This window comes from Magnolia sinica, chromosome 7 (genome assembly GCF_029962835.1).
Source record: "Magnolia sinica isolate HGM2019 chromosome 7, MsV1, whole genome shotgun sequence".
Taxonomy (NCBI): Eukaryota; Viridiplantae; Streptophyta; class Magnoliopsida; order Magnoliales; family Magnoliaceae; genus Magnolia; species Magnolia sinica.
Window position 1 is genome coordinate 21149853 of NC_080579.1, and position 24266 is coordinate 21174118.

The 24266-nt window shown below is 38.9% G+C and overlaps 2 protein-coding genes across 2 annotated transcripts; one reads left to right on the plus strand and one right to left on the minus strand.

Annotated features, from left to right (window-relative positions):
- Nucleotides 1-1449: 1449 nt before the first annotated feature.
- LOC131250589 (uncharacterized) lies at nucleotides 1450-13598 on the minus strand. Its single transcript, XM_058250876.1, has 4 exons — nucleotides 13320-13598; nucleotides 12476-13268; nucleotides 8755-9044; nucleotides 1450-1488 (listed from the first exon to the last, which is right to left on the minus strand). Exons 1-4 carry the CDS (start codon nucleotides 13596-13598, stop codon nucleotides 1450-1452), a joined length of 1401 nt encoding a protein of 466 aa, XP_058106859.1.
- Nucleotides 13599-13736: 138 nt separating this feature from the next.
- LOC131250590 (uncharacterized) lies at nucleotides 13737-24266 on the plus strand. The gene is made up of 4 exons (XM_058250877.1): nucleotides 13737-13851; nucleotides 19137-19273; nucleotides 19357-19449; nucleotides 23793-24266. Exons 1-4 carry the CDS (start codon nucleotides 13737-13739, stop codon nucleotides 24264-24266), a joined length of 819 nt encoding a protein of 272 aa, XP_058106860.1.

Genomic DNA, 24266 nt, shown 5'->3' on the forward strand with positions numbered 1-24266 from the left:
GCCCAATCTTGACTTGTTCGTGGGAACAGGATCAGTGAGAAGAGGGGCAGACTTCAAGTCCATTGGATCCTACTCAAGTTCTATGCTTTCGTGCTAAAACAAATGTGTGCTATTGAAAGCTGGTTGAAAATGAGATTTTCATATTGTAATACTCAAATGGAATATGTATCAAACTCTTTTATCTATGAAAAACTCTCTCTTCAATGTTTTCGGTGTCACTGCTGATATGTGTGCAGTCCATCAAATGCAGGCTTCTTGAAAATGATGTCACAAATGCGTTAAAAGAAGAACAGCAGCAAAATGTGGTTTGAGCATCCAAGTGTGGAATTCTCCAGACAAAGGGTGGAAATGATCTAAAAACTCAGATGAATGGAATACCTTCTTATTTTTAGAGCCACAGTGCATTTATGTCAGGTGACTGAACATTTGTAGAAGGAAGCGTTCTGCATGATACAAATGAAATAAACACAATTAACTCCTTGTAGCATGTCTGTATACATATAACATATCTATATAACATAAACAAATCAAAAAAAAAAAAAAACAAATGAAATAAACACAATTAACTCCTTGTAGCATGTCTGTATACATATAACATATCTATATAACATAAACAAATCAAAAAAAAAAAAAAAAACATGAGATGATGATGCAACCATTGTCAGCCTAAATGTTCACATGCTAAAAAATCTGTGGCAGATCATTAATAAGATTCCATAGTTGGTCACCTGTAACTCACGAGAAAATTAAAAATGACCAATTCCAACAACGAGGGATATAACTACGTTATAGCCTAATATGGGCGACCAAGAAGACAGTAAATGGGTAGAGCCCGTAGGACCAAATCAGTTTTGTTGAGCAACTCTAGATAAACTACTACCATTAATCAACTAAGACTACGACAAGCGTACTTGTTGGATGAGTCTAGCCCAGTAATTATGAGGCCTACAATCACACCTTTTCCTTGGAGTAGATTCTTCTCCTTCATTAATGAGTTTTGGAGAAATGCACCCCCAATGTGCACTAACAGATCAACATGGTCGAGAGTAAATATTTTCATCATTGAGGAAATGAAACAGCAGTTGAATTAGCAAAGCACACCTCCAATTGGTACTCACTGAACATGCCGTTGCATGCTATTGTTCCAACAACCTTTCTTTACAAATGGTATTGTTCCAACACTCATGTGTATCTGCATAATTACAATTTGTCTATGGATGCATGTGTATGTACAAGGGCACATTAAACAACAGAATGATTGTTGTGGAAAAAGTACATTGAAGCCTATTATAATAATTTGGTACCCTGCACAGACATCTATAATAGAGAGCAAAATCCAATGTGACCATCAAGTCATAATTTTGATAACTCATATCCCATCTCAAGCATATCAATCATATCAAGTTGCGGAAATATTCATACAAATGCAAATAAAAAAGATAGAAAAGATCATAACCCGTAAGAAGCTGCACTTTTCCTTGGAGGTATCTGCCCAACTCAAAAAAGTTAGCATAATGAATTTGTATCAGATGGTTAGATTACAAACAAAAGGTACAGAATTAGTTTGCTATTTATGCAAGAATGGCGAAAATGATGAGGAAATAATTAACCCAATACACATAATGCAATACTGCACATGCACATGGTAAACTAAAGCGGAAACAATTTCATTTATAATATGAGATTGTTCATTGTTCCCATTGATACCTAACCAAGTGGAAAACATAATTAACCCAGCTACTAACTATTAAACTACTAGGTTGAAATGATCCACTTCTTACAACACAGTAAACACAATGCACATAACCACAAACATGGCTTAACCGGAGACCTAATGGTCCTGTGAATCAGTCGGATGCGGTGCTGCTCCATCCTTTTAAACACAACATAACACTTCCTTCAGGGTGCAGAAGATCTTCTGGTTCCATTGCTACTATTCGGTCTTCTAGGTCTTCATTTCAGCCCTCATATTAGTTAATTCAGACTGAACCGAGGCCAACCCATCTTCCACCCGACTGAAGCGCTCATGTATGGGGGGGGTACAAAATCTTCATCGATGTCTTCATCATTATTTCCTCCTCCTTCTCCTCTTCTTCTTCTTCTTCATCTTCCTCATCTTCCTCATCCCTAGATTCTTCAATACTACCCTGGGGCTGATTAGAGCTTTTTTCCATACGATTTATGGTATCCTCGTTGATCACCTTAATTGGGTATGGGACCTCATCCGGGTGGATGAATTTGTATTGACGTGCCAACTTACAAATTAGACGACCAAAAGAAAGCGATAATTTTTCACGCTTTCCTAGTGTGGCCTTCACAATCTGTCTCAGCACAAGGGTGGAGATACATACCTTTTCTCCTTGCCCCACCTGGTAGAGGAATTCTACCATATACCGAGAAACCTCAGAACGGTTGTTAGATCTTAGGTACACGTTATACGTGCATATGTAGTGGAGCAAGTGGTAGTCTCATGTCAAATTTTTGGCTTTGATGCTGATCCCTCTTCTCCATTCGACGAGTTTTCTGCACAAGTGGAGAGCACGCTCATCCCATGTCTCCTTATCCCTTAGGTTACTCTCCTTGATGTGCACATTGTTGAGCTCCATACCGAGTAGGGTAACGATGGATTTCACACCAATGTTGTACGTTTTTTCTGCCAAGGATAACTTTGAATCTAAGAGGTTTGATCTTGGCATCAACAATTTGTGCATAGAATGCTTGCACTAGATTCTCACTCGGAACCTGTGTTGCTTCAAACATTAGTCCCCAACCATTGTCTAGGATGCAGTTGATCAAATCATACATGCCGAAGATGTTATTATCCACATTTGCCTCGAACACGACCCTTTGATGCTTGAAGCTCCTGAATTCAATGCTGGGCGGGATGACTCACTCAGGGGAAGAACGTGTGTCGAAATTTCTCTTCGACCTCTTCTCGAGGATCGGTCTCGCATTATCATCGTTGTGTTTGCTCAACCTTCTATCATGGCTTGGTCTCACTTGCTCACTATGTTTTCCCTTCGATCTTCTCCCACGGCTTGGACCCGCCTGATCGGGGGTCACTCTTTTCTTTCCCATGAGGGAAAGTACCAAGGTAATGGTGAAAAAGGAAGAGAGGGTTGCAAGGAGGCTCATCTTTCTTCCTTGGTAGGTGATGGAGATGGAAGGTGAGTTTTCGGTGTGCAATAGAAGAAGGGTTTTGGTTGTTCAGTGTGGGCTGGGTTTTCAGCATGCAAGGGACGATTGGTTTTCGGTGTATAAGAGAAGAAGGGTTTTGAGTGTGCAGATGGGTTTTGGGCGTGCAATGCAGGATAGATTTTCGGTGTGCAAGGGGAGTGTGCAAGAGAAGATGGGTTTGGGGTGTGCAAGGGAAGATGGGTTTTGGGTGTGCAAAGGAGGGAGGGATATTTGAGAAAATCCAATTTTGGAGGAGAAATGGGAGGGAAAAGGGATGGAAGAGCATAAAAGGTTTATGGAATGAGGCCCCACACGTGTTACAGGGTCCCACACTGAAATGGGGCTTCGGCGTGGGCTCGCCAAATTGGCGGACAACCCACTAGTTGCTAGAGTTCTGGGCAGGGACGCGTTGAAATGGGAGGTGAGACCCCACTTAATTTGGATTGCGGTGTGGGCTTGCCGAAGCAGCGGCCCCCACGTCAATCGTTGTTCTCTCTGGCGGGGGCGCCCTGGACTGTTGGCGGCGTGCCGATTTGGTAGGTGAGACCCCCCCTATTTATTGGTTGTTTGGTGTGGGCTCGCCAAATCGGTGGTGCCCACGCCACTCCCTGGACATCTTGGCGGGGGCGCGTCGATCCGGTGGGCCCCCCCAAATAAATCCCCCTATTTTCACTCATTTATATATATAGTGTTAGCTTGTTAGTACACCCAATGTGAGTTCACACTTCACTGTTAGCCACCCCCACTAGGGAATTGATACCAAGACCTCAGTGTTGAGATGAGGTATCTTTCACTCGATCTACCACTTGATTTCTTGGATCAGGGTGACATTTTCTCTCTCCCATGTTAGTATTGTGCATGCCCTCCAAACCAATGCAAGTTAATGCTCGTGTTTTCTATTTTAAAACCCGAAACTTCAAATCAATGTAGAGTACCTAGTATGAGTTTTTTTAGAGTTGAGAACGATCTCCTACAGGCAAGGTATTTAATAGCATGTAGCATTGAAATTACCTAACGACCATTGGATAACAATTGTTAGACACCATGCCTAAGTAAAATATCATTTCCAACTGGATTCTGGTTGATTTGTACTGAACAAAATGAGAGATACTTTGCTAACAATCATTAGTGTCCTGGTAAGGTGTTTAAATGGTATAATTGGATGTTATCTCATGGGCTATTATTATACTAAATAGCGGTAAGATCAGACACTATTTTATATTCTCAGAAGCCTGTACGTTACAATCTAATATTCACTCTTCAGAGATTATCTAAGAATATGAGAAAAGACACTTGAAATGATATGCAATGTCTTAAGCTTTTCATTGAATATATGGACTACAATAGATTATTTGAAATAGTCTCTCAGAGATAAATCATTTAAATAAAACAACACAACAAGTTTTTAAGCTTAAATCGCGGCCCATGATCGTTACCTGCACCCTTAGTGGTCGAGATAAGGTAACCTAGGGTTAATAGCAAAAGCAAATCATAACGAAACATCAAGTGACACTAATCAAGTAAATATCCAAGCACAAGACCAAAATATTATCTAAGCAAGGAAATAGTCCCATCCATACACATATCATGAAGAGCCTTGTTGATCATTTGTGCCCTACTAGGGAGAAATGGAGGGGAGTTCGAATTCTTACCTTGGATTAGAGGTAGCTTCTATGACGATAGGGTCGAGATTTTCGACAATGCACCCACACACACTCCTTCCATCACTTTCTCTCTCTTCTCTCTCCTATATCGCTCTCTTTTTTCTGCAATTGTTGTAGGAGTGAGTGAGAGAGAGAGAGAGAGAGAGAGAGAGAGAGAGAGAGAGAGGCTAAAGGGTTTTATACCCTAGTTTTAGGTGAGTTGGCCCCGGGTTCCGCTAATTCATCCAAATGGCCGTGTGGGACCCATTTCTAGTTACTGTTTCTCGATCAAGGGTCATATTTGGCCACCCTGCTGCAGGGACATATCTTCAATATTCAATGTGTAAATTTAGATGAAATCCGACCACCGAAATGCCCCAATTCACTGTCTCAATTGGCAGGGCCATTTGTTTAAAAAGCACAAAATTTTATTTCAAGCCTAGGGCAATTTGCACTTTACAAGTGCCGACTGGACAGTGTGATTCATTCATTTCCTTGTGTGGTCCGAATCTGCATTCACGATGTACGACAAGCCCAGTAGGCCCCATGACCTCCCATTTAGTCGGATTTTTTTGAGCTTCATTAGGCAATGCACTGCCCGAAAAGATAGTCGCCAAGTACAATTTGCATAAACTGGCTCTACGACCTGTGTTCGGCCCAATAAAACCAAAGGTCAGAGGAATGCGGCCTTGTGCCTCTCTTTTAATGGCATAATGATTTAAGGACCAGTAAGATAATTCAATATAGTTTTAATCAGCCCTTTTGCAATCAAACCATCCCTCGGATCAAGCCTCCCAAGGCTACTGTGAAATGGAGGGAATTGACCATGAAATGCATGGAAATGACTATGAAGTGAAGCGGAATTGCTGGAATTGATGGCGAAATGCATAGAATTGATCGTGAAATGAAGGGGATTGATCGTGAAATGCATGGAAATGACTGTGAAGTGAAGCAGAATCACTGAAATTGATCGTGAAATGCATGGAATTAACCATGAAGTGAAAGGAATTGACCGTGAAATGCACAAAATTGACCGTGAAATACATGGAAATGACAGTGAAGTGAAGCAGAATCACTAAAAGTGACCGTGAAATGCATGGAATTGACCGTGCAATGAAAGGAATTGACCGTGAAATGCACGGAATTGACCATGAAGTGAAGGGAAATGACCGTGAAGTGAAGCAGAGTTGCCAGAATTGACCATGATGCATGGAATTTACCATGAAGTGAAAGGAATTGATCGTGAAATGCCCGGAATTGACCGTGAAGTGAAGGGAATTGATCGTGAAATGCATGGAAATGACCGTGAAGTGAAAGGAATTGATCATGAAATGAAGGGATTGATCGTGAAATGCATGGAAATGGCCATGAAGTGAAGTGGAATCACCGGAATTGACCATAAAATTCATGGAATTGACCGTGAAGTGAAAGGAATTGACCGTGAAATGCACGGAATAGACCGTGAAGTGAAAGGAATTGACCGTGAAATGCATGGAAATGACCGTGAAGTGAAGTGGAATTGTGGGAATTGACCATGAAATGCATGGAATTGACCGTGAAATGCATAGAAATGACCATGAAGTGAAGCGGAATCGTCGGAATTGACCATGAAATGCATGGAATTGACCGTGAAGTGAAAGGATTTGACCGTGAAATACACGAAATTGACTGCGAAGTAAAGGGAATTGACTGTGAATGCATGGAAATGATAGTGAAGTGAAGCGGAATCACTAGAATTGACCATGAAATGCATGGAAATGACAATGAAGTGAAGCAGAATCGCCAGAATTGACCATGAAATGCATGGAATTGACCATAAGTGAAAGGACTTGATCATGAAATGCATGGAATTGACCGCGAAGTAAAGGGAATTGACCATGAAATGCATGGAAATGGCCATGAAGTGAAGCGGAATCGCCGGACTTGACTGTGAATGCATGGAATTGACCGTGAAGTGAAAGGAATTGACTGTGAAATGCATGGAATAGACTGTGAAGTGAATGGAATTGACCGTGAAATGCATGGAAATGGCTGTGAAGTGAAGCGGAATCGCTGGAATTGACCGTGAAATGCATGGAATTGACCATGAAGTGAAAGGAATTGATCATGAAATGCACGGAATAGACCATGAAGTGAAAGGATTTGATCATAAAATGCATGGGAATGACCATGAAGTGAAGCAGAATTGTGGGAATTGACCATGAAATGCATGGAATTGACCGTGAAATGAAGGGAATTGACCATGAAATGCATGGAAATGACCGTGAAGTGAAGCGGAATTGTGGGAATTGACCATGAAATGCATGGAATTGACCGTGAAATGAAGGGAATTGACCATGAAATGCATGGAAATGACCGTGAAGTGATGCGGAATTGTCGGATTTGATGGTGAAATGCATGGAATTGACCACACTAATTCAACTGCTGTTTCATTTCCTTAATGATGAAAATATTTACTCTCGACCATGTTGATCTGTTAGTGCACATTGGGGTGCATTTCTCCAAAACTCATTAATGAAGGAGAAGAATCTACTCCATGGAAAAGGTGTGATTGTTGGTCTCATAATTACTGGGCCAGACTCATCCAACAATTACGCTTGTCGTAGCCCTAGTTGATTAATGGTAGTAGTTTATCTGGAGTTGCTCAACAAAACTGATTCGGTTCTGCCGGCTCTGCCCATTTACTGTCTTCCTGGTTGCCCATATTAGGCCATAATGCAGTTATATTCCTCGTTGTTTCTTAATTTTCTCGTGAGATACAGGTGACCAACTATGGCAACTTATTAATAATCTGCGACAGATTTTTTAGTGTGTGAACATTTAGGCTGGCAACAGTTGCATCATCATCCAATTTTTTTTTGTCTTATTTGTGATTTGTTTATGTTATATGTATACCGACATGCTACAAGGAGTTAATTGTGTTTATTTCATTTGTATCATGCAGAAGGCTTCCTTGTACAAATGTTCAGTCACCTGACATAAATGCACTGTAGCTCTGAAAATAAGAAGGTATTCCGTTAATCTGAGTTTTTAGATCATTTCCACCCTTTGTCTGGAGAATTCCTCCAAAAACACCCTAATATAATCATCCAAACCATCCGATCAATGGATTGAAGATGGTCCGCATTAGACTACAAGAGGTCCTATCAATGACCTGGACCCTCCATGTGGTCTCACTTTTCATTGTAAATCCCTCCCAGAATAATCACTTTGATTGGATGATCCTACCCATCTGATCAATGACTAGGAAATGAATGATTCTTAATCAATACACTAGAAAAGGGCATCATCATTGTCCATCGCATGGTGCCCACATTTGATTGCCCATCTCTCTCAAGAGAATTACTTTGTCCTGACTACGAGAACCATCCAAACAATTGCTTGGAAACTTGACGTTCCATTATGATCATAGCCCTCAGATCGATGGCCAAAAAAATAGACGTTTTGCAGAAGGTGTGGATCCATTCACCCTTTGACTTTCCAGATTCATGAATTGGAGAGTTTTGCCTTCTTTTTTTTCTTATATATATATATATATATATATATATATATAGTTAAATTCATTGTTTGTGCCTGTTTCCTAAGTCAACATTTAGTATTTAGTAAATTCAACAATTTAGATTAACCAAAGACAATAACTACACAATTCGTGAATTTAGCATTTGAAAATTGCAAAGTTCACTGATTCCGTGGATTGATTACCCAGCGTAGCCATAAAAAATTCCTTGACTTCCCAACTTCATGAATTGGGGAGTTCTAACTCTTTTTTTTTAATTGCCAAATTCAAGATTTGTGCCCATTTTTCTTTAAATTGGGAATTAGTAATTAGTAAATTTAGCATTTCAGGTAAATCAAACACATTAATTACACAATCAATGAATTTGGCTGAGAGCCCATCCAAACACCCCCTGAATACCGAGGAAAAAAATCTTGCCTCATGAGGATCCGATAGTACAGTACCATCCATTTCCTGATATTCACCAACATCTTCCTCTGAATCCTCTTCATCAGTATTGTCCTCCATATTTGATTCATCGAGACCAACTGCAGAAGCCTCCTCCTTAGGCATTGTATTTTCATTTTTTGGATTGGAAGCATTCTGCATTTCAGGTTTGGCAGATTCATTTACTACAGGAGGTTCATCAGTAAACTTTGATCGCTTTTGTGTCTCTTTGTCACTCTCTTTGGCAGGGAGATAATGCGAGAAATTTCCTACTCTACAACCTGTTTATGGCCCATTCCACAAGATAAAAAATCAACATGAAAATTGCAATGTAGGTTGAGTCATTGCAAAACCCGGCCTAGTTATGTATGCCATCTACATTTTATTCCAAATTGTCATTGAAAAGGCGTGAGTGTGTGTAAAAAAAATAAACAAACAAACAAATAAATAAATAAATAAATAAAAATGAGTGGTGTGTGTGGGGGCTACAGTTATAATCCGGAGCCACAGGGGTTTCGCCAGATGTGCATGGCCCCACTGGACAGGCCAGCAAGTGGCGGGGGAGCTATCAATTTGGCGAACCCACGCCGATCTGGTTTTGATTATTGTGGGAAGCCTTTAGAGGTACGGATCGTGTATATAGCTATGGTTATAATCCGTAGCTATAGGTCTGACCGTGGCATAAAATATTGCAATGCTTCTTTGAACGTCTAAAAGGGGTCATATAAGTTTTGGATCATTATGAAATTTGTTTTTCCTCTTCATCCAGGTCTTTGCGACCTTATGAATAGATTGGATGGAAAATAAATGTTATGGTGGGCCCTACATTGCAAAATACGAAGAACATGTTCTTAAGTCCAAAGATGTCATTCCAGGTTTAGAATAAAAAGACAGCTTAGGAAAGGAATTGTGCAAAGAATGGGGATGAAAGGATCTATTACAAATGAAATCAAACCTTGAAGAAAGCATAGTTATTCACTCTCATCATCAGAGCTTCTATCTAAATACACAAAGAAACTGTTTTTCACATGCACATTAGAAGATACTATTAAGAATCGATAGATGAGCATCCGGCCCGTCTCCCCTTCAGAACCATCCGGTGGCAAATAGGCCTTTTCACCTTTTGCTCTTCTAGGAAACTTCTTCTAAGAAATAGCTTCCACCATTTCACGAAAAATTATGTAACAAAGAAAAGACTGAATTAATTTAACCACCACAAGATGAAAAGGATACAAAAATATTTAATAATATGGAGAATGAAATCGATGGCACATGGTAGTATCTGTAAGTATGGGAAATTCCAAAAAAGTTTAGTAAACAGACTAGCATCTTCTCCCTAGAGGAACACAAATTGCACACATTTTTGCTCACAATTTTCACCCTTCATTTAGTAAGCAAGGCTGACATGACCTGTTGGTGGAATGCGTGGAATTGACGGTGAAATGTATGGAAATGACCGTGAACTGAAGCAGAATTGTCGTAATTGATCACGAAATGCATGGAATTGATCGTGAAGTAAAAGAAATTGACCGTGAAATGCACAAAATTGACAATGAAGAGAAGGGAATTGACTGCGAAATGCATGGAAATGACTATGAAGTGAAGGGAAATGACCGTGAAATGCATGGAAATGACAGTGAAGTGAAGTGGAATCGCCGTAATTGACCATGAAATGCATGGAATTGACCATGAAGTGAAAGGAATTGACCATGAAATGCATGGAAATGACTGTGAAGTGAAGCGGAATCGCCGGAATTAACTATGAAATGTATGGAATTGTCTGTGAAGTGAAGGGAATTGACCGTGAAATGCATGAAAATGACAGTGAAGTGAAGCGGAATTGGCGTAATTGACCGTAAAATGCATGGAAATGATTGTAAAGTGAAGCGGAATCGACGTAATTGACCTTGAAATGCATGGAATTGACCGTGAAGTCAAAGGAATTGACCATGAAATGCACGGAATAGACCATGAAGTGAAGGGAATTGACTGTGAAATGCATGGAAATGACCTTGAGGGGAAGTGGAATTGTGGGAATTGACCGTGAAGGGAAGTGGAATTGTGGTAATTGACTGTGAAATGAAGGGAATTGACTGTGAAATGCATGGAAATGATTGTGAAGTGAAGCGAAATTGCCGGAATTGATGGTGAAATGCATGGAATTGCCCTTGAAATGAAGGGAATTGACCGTGAAATGCATGGAATTGACCATGAAATGAAGGGAATTGACCGTGAAATGCATGGAAATGACCGTGAAGTAAAGCGGAATCATCGGAATTGACTGTGAAATGCATGGAATTGACCGTGAAGTGAAAGAAATTGACCGTGAAATGCACGGAATTGACCGTGAAGTGAAAGGAATTGACCATGAAATGCACGGAATAGACCGTGAAGTGAAGGGAATTGACTGTGAAATGCATGGAAATGACCGTGAAGTGAAGGGGAATTGCCGTAATTGACCGTGAAATGCATGGAAATGACCATGAAGTGAAGGGAATTGACCGTGAAATGCATTGAATTGACCGTGAAGTGAAGGAGAATCGCCATAATTGAGCGTAAAATGCATGGAAATGACCGTGAAGTGAAGGGAATTGACCGTGAAATGCATGGAAATGACCATGAAATGAAATGGAATCGTTGGAATTGACCGTGAAAGATAACCCAATATAGTTTTAATCATCCCTTTTGCAATCAACCGATACCTCGGATCAACCTTCCCGAGGCTATCATGATTAGAGAAAAAAGTCAGACTGAAATGCATAGACTTGAAAAATTTTTTACACTCTAAGATTACTGTAAACTTCATACAATCTACTCTGACCAGGCTTGGGCAACGATTCAGTTTATGCTTTTAGATCTGCTCGGTTTATGCTTAACACTTATAAGTTAACACTAGTTTGTTATGCTGTTCACATAAAAATATCATTTGTACCTATATGGGACCAAAGACCATGTCATTCAAAGTGTGTTTAAACTAAAAATGCTTGCTTTTGCCACTGTATAAAATTTAGATCTTGATTTGGTCACATGGACACCATGAAAACATCTTAAAGAGTAAAGAGAGAAGTGAATAAAGTTCATTTCAAAAGAATTCCAAATACCAATATGATTTTATTAAATTATTTCCTTAATTACTCTTTTGAAGTGAAGGGAATTGTTGACTGTGAAATGCACGGAATTGACCATGAAGTGAAGGAAATTGACCATGAAGTGCATGGAAATGATTGTGAAGTGAAGGGAATTGACCGTCGAGTGAATGTATTCAATTACTCTCACAATTTTAAAGAAAGGAACAAATGTATTTATTATACAACATTCACAATCATATTACAAAAAATGCACTTCAAATTACATTATTCTAGAGGTATTGGAAATTTACAACTCCGGTAATTATGCCATGTTTGTTTGCAACATCCGCATATTTTTGTTGTTCGTTTCTCTCCACGGGAAAAGATCCATGCCTTCTTTGGTCTTCTAGCTGACCTTATCTATAGTGGGGGCTTGATACTCAAACAATACTCCTTGAATCTAGAAGAAATTTTTCATTGACTCTTGTCCCGTACTGGGTACACGGAATTTTCATACGTGATCTGGTAATTTCTCGCCGTGTACAACAGGGTGCAATACGAATAATGAGGAAGATTATAGTTTATACATGCTAAAAGAACATGAAAACAAGGCAATTCCTTTACTTTAAACTCGCGACATGTACATGAAAGCTCATTGAGCTTGATGGTATCATTGTAGTCTCCCACAATATAGTATTCATCCCAGGAAATTGTGTGGCAACGAACATCTCGTGCCTTCCGTATGAGATCCTTTAATTGTTTCTCAGCCCACGGTGTCAACGGTCCAACAAATAATGATACTGATTCTCTTCTTTTATAAAACATCTCTTGAATTTTCATTTTGACTGTCTCTATTAGTATAGTCATCGGATATTCTTGTGCTTCTTTGAATAGAGCATTCACACACCCAGCTATGTTTATAGTGACCAAATTGAATCTTTCTCTTGGGAAGTGCGAAGATGCCCACTTTTCATAACATATTTTCCTCAGCCATTCATGTACCGGGGGGTTGGCAAGTTCGATATCATGTATTAACTTTTCGAACTCAACCCTCCTACAAGTCTTTACAGCTTGCCAGTAGTAGATTTCTAACGACTTGTCATTTAATGTGTCCACCAAGTTTTGGTATATATGGTATGTGTAGTAGCCATGGATTGCTACTTGGAAGACCTGGGGAATTTCTTTCATTAGACCTTTATGCCGGTCTGATATTATTACAAGACCAGGTAGATCCCTTAACGAATCGCTGAGGTATGTAAGGAACCAGTTCCAACTGCGACTGTTATCTGATTCTCCGATAGCAAAAGTGACTGAAAAGATATGATTGTCGCCATCCAAAGCCGTAACAATGAACAGAACACCCTTGTACTTACCTTTTAGATGCGTCCCGTTAATGACTAAGACCCTTCGCAGAGATGATTGAAAACTTCTGACACACTGTCCGAGCACAACAAAATATCTCTCAAACCTCATCATCTATTGATTCACAAGTAGAGCAGTCACTGTCCCCCGATTTTCCATCCTCAACTCATGCAAGTACATTGAGAATTCTTTGTAAAAGTCTTCATAAGACCCCATTATGTGATTGATTGCAATCTCCTTAGCTTTCCATGTCTTCCTATAGCTAATAAGCATATTATACTTCTCTTGCATTATGAATATAATGTCCTTTGGCCTTAACCCCAGGCGCTGCTTAATGCGATTGACAACCAGTTCACTAACCATCTTATTGCTTGCTTGTCGATCATCGTTCTTCATCCATGACATTCCACATGTATGTATGGACCTGTAAGTCTTAATCTTAAATATCCCTGCATCATTCACCCTAGATGTGTGTACCCTCCATTCACACTTATCTTCCATACACACCATAGTGAATTTCTTGGATGTGGAACGAAAGGCACAATGGGAAGCCTGATGGTGAAGTTCGTTGTTCGAGCCTGTTCAGGCAATGGAATGTCGCTTCCACTTACGTTTCTTGTGTTAGATGTTGAGGGCAAGTCTACTCTTGTAAATGAAGGTGATGCTGTATATTCACTTCTGAAATTCACGTCAACCGACGCCCTCACTTGACTTGTCATGAAGTTTGATGTCTGAGTCGGCTCGGGTATTGGAGTGTTGCTTAAAGGAACCTGTGAAGGTGATGTCATATATTCATATTTCCATCCATGTTCCTCACCCAAACTTACAACAACTGGAGCGTTATGTTCGAACGCACTGAAGCCACCGAGTGTTTGAGTACTGCCTCATTAACGCACTGCATTGTCTCGATGAATAGAGGGATGTAGAGATCTAGATGCTTCAGCTCTGCTGATAGGAACATTCTCACATCTTCATTGTCTTCAATTATAACGAGAAGGACTGATTCGTTTGTGCAAGGTTACAGTACTTTCAACCTTATATTGTAATGCTTAGGTCTAGTCTTCGCAACTCTGTGCATTTTCGATACAAGCTGTTCATATATAGTGTCAAATCCCATGGCAGTAGGTTTCGAGTAACCACCCTTGTACATGTATCGATTATTTTTGCTAACTAACTCCCCACCATATGAGCATATGATCATTACCGAAGCCATTTTCTGAAAACAAACACAATAATATAACTCATTTAGTATTCACATGTATAAGGTGGATTTGACCGAGTAGTAGGAAATCCACCATTGTACTATCTCAAATATGATCGACTTAGCGGTCAGATTTTCAAAGTTTTCAAATATGCTACTCAATTCGTGATGATTTTCACTCACTTCGCAGTCAATTTTACTCACTTCTAGGGCAGGTCCCCTTCACTTCGCATTGAATTTCACTCACTTCTCAGTCCTGAAGTGATTGAAAATGAGTACAAAGTAAAGTGAGTGCCTATCTGATTTTTGGGCTCAACTATAAGTACCATGTAAATGGGTAACAATTATTTACCTAGGTAATTACCACATCTTTTCCAATGTAGATGTGACAACTTACTTTTTTAACAATTCAATTGAGAAATTTACAAAATCAACGTGGGGCCCATCATGATGTATGTGATGTATCCACACAAGTCATTTCTTATGCTAGCTGAATTTAGGGCATGAGCAAAAAAATGGGGCAGAGCGGGAATCAAACACTTACCATTAAAAACTTTTTTGGGCCTTTATAAGTTTTACCTATAGCTAATATTTTTGTTTTCCCCTTATCCATGTCTATGTGACCCTTTGAACGGGTTAGATGACGAAAACACCTCAATGTGGGCCCAATTAAGGAAATAACTTTCAATGGTATAAGAATTAAGGTCATTGTTTCCTTTTGTGTGAGCCATTTGAGTGTTGGATTAGCCTCATTTTTGGTCTGATGCCTCAAAATGTTATAATAAAATAAATGGATGATATGGATATATCATATACATTAAAGTGGGGTCCACATATTCAATTCCATGCATTTTTTTTGTGAAAGGAATTGACCGTGAAATGCATGGAAATGACTGTGAAGTGAAGGGAATTGATCATGAAATGCATTGAAATGACCATGAAGTGAAGGGAATTGACTGTGAAATGTATGGAATTAACCGTGAAGTGAAGGGGAATCGCTGGAATTGACCGTGAAATGCATGGAATTAACCATGAAATGAAGTGAATTGACCGTGAAATGCATAGAATTGACTGTGAAATGATTGTCTTATTGGAAATTTGAATCGTAATGGTAAGAAATTCACAATTTCAAAGAAAACAACAAATGTATTCAATATATAATATTCCCAGTCGTATTACAAAAAGAATGTACTACGATTTCACAATCGTGTTACAATAATGCACTACAATTTGACTTGTAAAATGCATGAAATTGAACAAGTGATGCATGAAGTTGACCGATCAATTGAGTACATTGACCGGGAACTAAGTGAAATTGACTGCGAAACTTTGTCAAATTGACCGCAAACTTCTTCGAGTTTATTAGATAGCCACATAAAATTGACTAAGTAATGCATGAAATTAACCACTGGAAATTGACCACAAACTTCAAGGTAAATACTTAAGAATTTACCTAGAATTTAAAATGCAAGGTAATTGACCGCGAACTCCAATCACTCCCTAACACTCGGTGAAATCCGTGTTCCAGAAAAAGAATAAGAGTGCGTTGATGTGAAACATGTTCTTCGGAGAAAGGTCTTCAAGATTTCACATTTATCAATGCATTGGCGTCCTCTCAGAAAAATAATGCACTTGGGCTTGAGTAAAATGCAACATGAAAGATGTAATGCGATAGTATGATGGAGATTATATGGAGATTTAGTGAAGAAAATGGGTGAAAATAAAAAATAGAGATGACATAGGTGAGTTCGGACGTGTATTGTATTTTGCCGTGAAGGAGAGACTGGAGTGAAATTGATATAGCAGGGTCATTTTCAACCTTTGGCAAGTCGTCCGTACAGCTAGGGCTTATTCTGGTGAGATAAAAGGAAGTGGGCTTAAAAGGTAAATGGGCCATAAATGGGCTGTACAGTGGTAAATTTCTCGAAAGCGCTTACTACGGACTGCTCCTACCGAAGCCTCTGGCGGGAAGTTCCTGCGCTGGAAACTTGTTCGGACCACCACCGCAATGTTTGTGCAAAATCCACCCCGCCCATCCTTTTTGTAAGCTCATTTTAGGACATGGGACCGAAATAACCATGATCCAAGACTCATGTGGGCAGCACTAAACGAAAAGGTGGGTAGAGGAATTCCTACCGTTGAAACCTCCATGGGTCGATAGTGATGTTTAAATGCCATCCATACCTTTCATAATATCGTTACTGTTAGAATGAACTGAGAACACAAATATTACCCTGATTCAAAACTTCTGTGGTCCCACGAATATTTCAACGTAGGCATTCAATCCTCACATTTCTGGCCTATTTGAGTATTGGATCTGCTTCGTATTTAGTCTCATGCCCTAAAATGAGCTCAAAAAATTGATGGACGGGGTGGATTTTGTACAAACATCAAGGTGGGCCCCACTAGGTTTCGAGTGCAGGAACATTTACTAATGCGTGCGAGGAAATTGGCATCCCTAATTTGGACGTGGATTGTGTTGTGAGCGGGTGGATGTTATTCCTAATTCCTAAGAAGTCAGAAGAAAGAGATCCATCCAACTCTCGATCCTGTAGTAAAGAAGAAGAGAGGCTTTCAATGGTGGAGTCCAAATAGAAGTCGGCGTCAAAGCAATGGTCAAGTTCAACAATTGGTGATCTCTGATCGTGTTTGCCTTCGAATTATACCTATCTTTTTGAGGCAGGTATGTTCGCAGTGGACCCCACTATATGAATGGTTTGGCTCTTGTGGCAAGTGGGTTATGATGATTTTGTGGTAGGCGTTCAAGATGATACGATGGCTCACCAGATCAGAGGTCTTGATAACCATACATGTAGGTAGTGCATAGTAGTTTGGCTAACATGCGGAATGATTGGTGTTCAATAAACATGAATTGATGGGCTCTTTTCTATTTTATTAAGCCAATGCCTAGCAGAAGCCTTCATTGGCATGTAGCTTACACTACGTGATAATGCCCCCTCCATGACTTGGTTGGCTTGCCCTATTGGTGTGTGTAGTAGTACTGTTTTATTAACAACCAACACTTTCATAAGTATTTGACATGATTGATCATAAGATCATCAAATTCTTTTTTGCCCTTGGCATGTTGACGTATAATCTATCCAATGCATGGATCTGATTTTGAATTGGATGGTCCAAATCTATAATAGCATATAGCCCATCCAACATTTACTCTCCCTTCACGTATCTCCTCTTCCCAAATATTAGTATAAAGTTTGCATGACCTTGCTAAGGGTAATGGGGCATTGCTTTCACATACCTAGAAGGAAAGAATTTATGTGGAGTAGATCCATCCCGTCCATCATTTGGGCACCTCATGTTTGGACAAGGGCTTAAAACTAAGGTGGATTCAACACACGATTAGGCTACACCATGGTAAATAGTTAAGATAGAAATTCCCACCATTAAAATCAACCAAATTGTACGTGTTTAGCCTACTGGCTTATATATATGGTTGTTGTGGTGTTTTACAAAAAATAATGCTCGTAATGGACCAACCTATTAGACGGGTTGGATGTCATATTTATATAAAAGGTTGGTTGATACGTGCTGGCTGGACATCAAACGGTACTCCAACTTGAACTTTTATTGGAAAAAAGAATTTCAGCAGACGTTCTACCTTGAACTTTTATGGGGCTCACCTTGATTTGTATGTGTGATCCACTCCAACCATTAGATAATTCTTCCATGATAGCATTGTGGTTCCTGCGATTTACCGTAGTCGCGTGGAAAAATTGGGTGTTGTGGTCGCCCTCCTGAAACCAAATAGCTCGAGACTGTGTAATCTTATGGTGGGTACAGAACCTAAAAATTAAGCCTAGCCATTATTCAGGTGGACCACACCGAGGAAAATAGTTGGAATAGACACGTCTACTCTTGATTTTTACAGGGCCCACCATAGATATTATATCAAATCCACTCCAATCAAATCCACCATATATATATATATATATATATATATATATATATATATATATATATATATCCCTTTGCACCTTATTAGGTGAGTAGCACACGTGTCATGGGCACAAAATTTGAACGGTTCATGTGATGCAGCACCCCTTGAAATCCTCTTGGACCAACTTTCGGTCTGATTCAAAACTCTGGTGGCCCATAGCAAAGATAGAGGCAAATCAAGGGAGGAAATTATTTTTGTTTGTCATGGCCCACCAGAGTTTTAAATCAGGCCGAAAGTTTGTACTTCGGGTTTCAAGGGGTGCTGCATCACATGGATCATTCGAATTTTGTGCACGATAAATGTGTGCGAAAGTGCACAGGTTCCCAAGTGTGCCGGTGAGCATCTATATCTGTATTCTTATTTGGGTAGAGTATAAGCTAACCATCTAGTCAAAAAATTTATTTATTTGTTTATTTATTATTATTATTTTTTTTAAGGACAGGATTGTATGGGAAAATGCACCTAGTAAACAATCTAACCATTCACCTAGTGGAAGCAATCATGGATTGATTCTGACTCTTAAGAATCACTTTTGTTAGACTATATCTTAACCATCACATCCATGAGTTGAAAAAACGAATTGCTACAAAAACTAAAGCCAAACCACTTGGTTAAACGTGTGTGGAGTGATCCAAACCATTAATAAGATGGATCCAACGTAGATGAGCTTTTATTTACAAATTTAATATTTATGTAATATATTATTTATCGATAAATTTGACATTGACGTTGAACTCGGTAATGTTAAAAAGGGGCATAATATATATTTGGGCAACTGGTTCAGGCAATATAAGAGTCAGTGTCATTCCTATTATAAGAAAATGGGGGAGTCGTGAAGGGGCACAACAACACCCGTATGGTGGCATCTCCCTCGAGGATTCGGATAAAATTTGCAACATTCTCGAGTCCAATGCATTCTTGGTGAGATCAAAATTTCATTAATGTTTTGTTTTCAATAACTTAGTTATAAGTATTGCGATAACTTGTTTGTACTTTTAATGCAGAAAAGGAGTAAGATAAACACAGAGAATTGCTCCAAGCTTATGGTGAACCACACGGATAGTTCGAAGCCATTTGTTCGGCTTCGCAATGAGATAGTATAACTTACTTTTTTTTCTTACATTTATTAATTTATTTTATTAATCACATTACTTATTATAACCTTGTAAATATGATATTTTTTGTTTAAATGAAATAATATGACCAGGAGACCCAGCAGTAGCCTGATCTTATTACTTTCTATCGGAATACACACATTAGGAAGATGACGGACACTTGGGTGACTCCGCGTTGTGAGGAGTTATATGTAAGAATAATTTTAACTTTAAATTTGTTATATTTTTTATTCATGTCATACTAATAATGCTGTGTTAATATTAAAGAATGAAATGGTACAAATTCATACTCAATCTCAGTCGGAGGACACTATATCGTTGACAGCAGACGAAACATGTTTTAGGGCCCTTGACTCTAGATCTGGCTACGTCCGTGGTCTAGGGTATGGGTAGGTACCTACATCAACCATCGTTGCCATGCTGAAGTGGATAAGGCTACGAGGAGGGCCGACCAAGTAGAGGCAATATTGGCTGGGCTTAGGACTGAGGTGCAGGTCCTGTAAGGGATGATAAATAATATGCAGACACGATATACTCAATTGGAGGAGATGGTGTATACCCTCATGTCCCAGCAATCCCAATTAGAACCTCAGTGCTAAGTTGAATGTCATATTTAAATTCTATATACAAGTAATATAGAATAGTTACTATCATATTTTATTTTAATTATTTTGTAGATATTCCTATAGACTGGTGTTATCTTCCTACTCCCCACAGCATTATCGAAGACGCACATTACTTTTATTGTTTTTTATTAATTTTTATTGGACAATTTGGACATGTGTACTTTTTTGTATTTTGGATAATTATAAATTTAGTTTTAATTTAATTAAATTAGTTTTATATTTTAATGGATAATGATGAATATTGATTAATACAAGTTATTTTGTTTGATTAGTTGGTTCAAACAGGAAAAAATATTGCTAATAAATAAATCAAAATAATTCACGATGACCAATACTCGTTGACAAAAGTATTTGGCGATGTGTTTAGAATTTTTAGTGATGTGTATATTCATAGCACAAAGTCTTTATTAGCAACAAGTTTTAAGTTTACCCACGATTTGTAATATGTAATGGCGACATGCCAACTCGTCACTAATATTTTACGACAATTTATTAGGTCGTAGCAAATAATTACTCATTGGCGACAACTTATTGTTTTTATCACTAATCAGAATTTGTGACATGGTATTTGGTGATGATCAACACTTGTTGCTACAAAGGCTTTCACGACGACTTTATGATTTTTTAGTAATAAGTGGATTTGTCACAACACGTCTTTATTTACGACGAGTTTCATGTTTAGCGACATTTCACAATATGTAATGGTAATGTATAAACCCATCACAAATAAGATATGTTTAGCAACAACTTATTAAACCGTCGCAAACAATTAGTATTTGCAATGAAATTGACGACAAGCAACACTCGTCACAAACAAACTTTTGTAACAAGTTTTAGGTTGTTAACGATGACGATGACTCATCGCAAAATATTCTTATTCGCAACAAGTTTCATATTTAGCGATGTTTAATGATATGTAATGACGACTTGTAAACTCGTGAAAAATAAGCTATATTTAGTGACAACATATCATAAAAAATAATTAGTATTTAAAACATAATTGACGATAAGCAACAATCGTCACAAATAAGCAACACTCGTTGCCAAAAAACTTTTGCAACAAGTTTGGGATTATTAGCGACAATGATAACTTGTCATAAAATGTTCTTATTTGCGACGAGTGTCATATTTAGCGATATTTTACGATATGCAATGGCGACGTGTCAACTCGTCAGTACATAAATATATTTTGCGACAAGTTATTAGGTCGTCGCAAATAATTGAGTCATTGGCGACGGCTTGACATTTTTGTCGTAAAATAGAATTTGTGACGCCGTATTTGCAACAAAATTGGCAATGATCAACACTCATCGCAAAAAATTTTTAACGACGAGTTTTGAGGTTTTAGCAACAAGTTGACTTGTTGCAAAAAGTTTGAATTGTTGTAGTGATCTTAGAGTTGGTTCAGTTTCTGATAGCTGTTTGTGCATTAATATGAGATATGAAAGCTACTGCAAGTGTGGGATCACTTTGCTTAGAAAGTGGAAGAATTTCTTCCTATATCAGGGAGGGAAACGACTTTTAAATGCACGAGATCCATCGTCCATCAGGTACAACATCCCTTGGCCACTCACCCTGCCATCGGCCAATGGCTGGTAGTTAGTGCTCTGTGGGCTCCACCATGATGTATGTGTTTCATCCATACTATCCATCGATTGTTTTTTTGAAAACAAAAAATGAGGTACATCACAACCTCAAATGACCACATTACAGGAAATAGTGTTGAATAAACGTCGACCATTAAAAACTTTTTGGGGCCATAAAAGTTTTGGATCAAGATGATCTTTGTTTCTTACTTTCATCTAGATCTGTATGATCTAATCAACAGATTGGATGTCAAATAAACAGTACAATGGGCCTTAGGAGGATTTTAATGGTGGATATCCTATCACTATTGTTTTCCTGTGGTGTGGTCTACCTGAGATTTATATCCCTCTCATTCCGGGTATCACGCTCTAAAATGATCTTTAAAAATGGATGAAAGGAATGGATGAAACACATACATCATGGTGGGGTCAACAGAGCACCGACCACCAGCCACCGGGATGGTGGTAGGGGGTACCCAATCCATTTTCGGTTCAACAGCACTCTGGTGGGCTACCCCACTGGGTGTTATACCTAAACCTCGTAATGGCCCACCTGACACTACAAGAAAACTAGCCTTTACCGGCGGCCAAAACCACCGTTAAAACCCCCTAAAAACGCCGGCATATACTTTTTGCGGCGCTAGACCAGCGCCGCCAGGGGGGTATGTCGCTAAAAGTTTCTGCGGCGCTAAGCCATTTTAAGCGGCGCTTCTTAGAACGCCGCTAATAGTAGAGTCTGTTGCGGCGGTCTCTCTGGTTTCAGCGGCACTTTTGTTGGGGCTAGTATTTCTGACAGAAGCACAGGTAAAAGTGGGAAAAGCACCGCTAAAAGTCTATCTAAGCGCCGGTAAAGAGTTGTTTCCTGGACACTTTTAAATACGGAAAAGCACCAACAAAGATCTGTACAAGCGAGAATAAAATAAAAGGCTCTTACCATTCCAAGAACTCCCACCAATGAGCAAAATGTTATATTTAGTATCAAGTGTTGGAGAATAATAAAATAAAATAAAATAAAAAGCTCTTCAAGTCGAGAGAATGATATGTGCATCCTTGTAACCTGATGTCGAATGCCATGGGATTCATCAGCTTATCCAGTATCCTACATGGATCTACATTGTTGTTGTGCAGCAGATAAACGATTGAAGCGTGGGTTCAAATTTTGATGAGGTTTGTTCATGAGATAGACAAGATGAGACTAGAATTTCATAAGCAGAATGAGCAAGAAATATTCAGTATCAAAAGCCCCAACAGAACTGTGTTCTGTTCTTGTGTCTTGATTACTTGGAAGTCCAAAAGGAATTGGCAGTCTTGCAACCTAACCTTGAAAGATAATATCAAACCAACCATGCCAAAGCGAGCTTTCTTTGTTGCATCAAATGAGAAGATTAGCTTCCCACCCTTCACCATTTCCTAAAAATAGGAGTAAAGCAAGCAAAGAATTCTAGTTAATGTAATGGAACTAGCTTCACAACTATTGATTGCTCTAACCATTAACAAAAGGCATATACTACACCTATGCATCATGTTTATCAAAATATGCCAAATATCACAAATCATATAAGATTCCAAACAATTTACAATTGATCAATCACTGTGAAATGCGAAGTTATTTACAATTTTTTCATCATTTTGTTTTATTTTTATTTTATTATTTATTTAAAATACTATTTATTCATGTACGGAAGTGTCCCCATACCTAGATATTTGGAGTTTTCCATGTCAGACACTTTTACACTTGGCACCCATGCGATGTGTGCAGGTAACACTGGATGTCCCACATGTGCCAAGTTGGCATTTATAGGCACATGTAAAAGTGTTTGCGGTTTGGCGCATAAGGGCTTAGCATGACCCATTTCACAATTTTCATTTATGATCTGGGTTGTTTCTTTCAAGTTATAAAAAACATTTTGGAGTGATGATTATTTCACTAAGTTGGCCATGACATTCTTTCAAAGCTATTGTTCCTCAATTAAAAAATAAAATAAAATATTTCAACTCTCTCCCCCCGTGTGCATGTGAGTTTTCAAAGTAATCTATGTCCCTTTTTCTAACTCTGCTACCATATTTTTCCTCGTACCTCACACATTTCACTTCTAATGGCCCTATTTAACAGGAAAGCACAGTTGATGAAGGCGCTGTTGAGGATGGTGCAAATGATGGGAGCGTCGTTGAGGAGGAAGAAAAAACGACTTCGCTTGTAATGGAATCACTGCAGGCATTCAAAGAAGCTTTAGCAAATGGTGACAAATCCATGGTTGCTGAGATAGAGTCCTTTCTTCTATCCATCGAAGTCGAGAAGAAATCTCTTGATAGCAAAGTTGCTGCTTTATCTCAAGAGTTGTCGTCAGAAAGGGATAGGGTTATTAGTATCAGTGCTGACTTTGATAATTTTAGGAAAAGGATTGAAAGAGAACGGCTTTCGCTGGTGACCAACGTGCAAGGAGAAGTGGTAGAGAGTCTGTTGCCTGTGTTGGACAACTTCAAAAGAGCAAAAGCACAGATCAAGGTAGAGACAGAAGGAGAAGAGAAAATCAATAACAGCTATCAGAGCAACATGTATATTGAGATAGAGCAACAAACAACTTAG

Excerpts from the sequence above, each read along its gene's own strand:
- LOC131250589 (XM_058250876.1), bottom strand. The coding sequence starts at position 13,598 with ATGTCATGGATGAAGAACGATGATCGACAAGCAAGCAATAAGATGGTT. Across the intron at positions 13,269-13,319 it reads GGACAGTGACTGCTCTACTT|TGTGTCAGAAGTTTTCAATC; the intron begins GTGAATCAATAG and ends GTGCTCGGACAG. Across the intron at positions 9,045-12,475 it reads CAAGCTCAATGAGCTTTCAT|GTTGTAGAGTAGGAAATTTC; the intron begins GTACATGTCGCG and ends GGCCATAAACAG.
- LOC131250590 (XM_058250877.1), top strand. The coding sequence starts at position 13,737 with ATGGGAAGCCTGATGGTGAAGTTCGTTGTTCGAGCCTGTTCAGGCAAT. Across the intron at positions 19,274-19,356 it reads TCGAGTCCAATGCATTCTTG|AAAAGGAGTAAGATAAACAC; the intron begins GTGAGATCAAAA and ends CTTTTAATGCAG. Across the intron at positions 19,450-23,792 it reads TTCGGCTTCGCAATGAGATA|GAAAGCACAGTTGATGAAGG; the intron begins GTATAACTTACT and ends CCTATTTAACAG.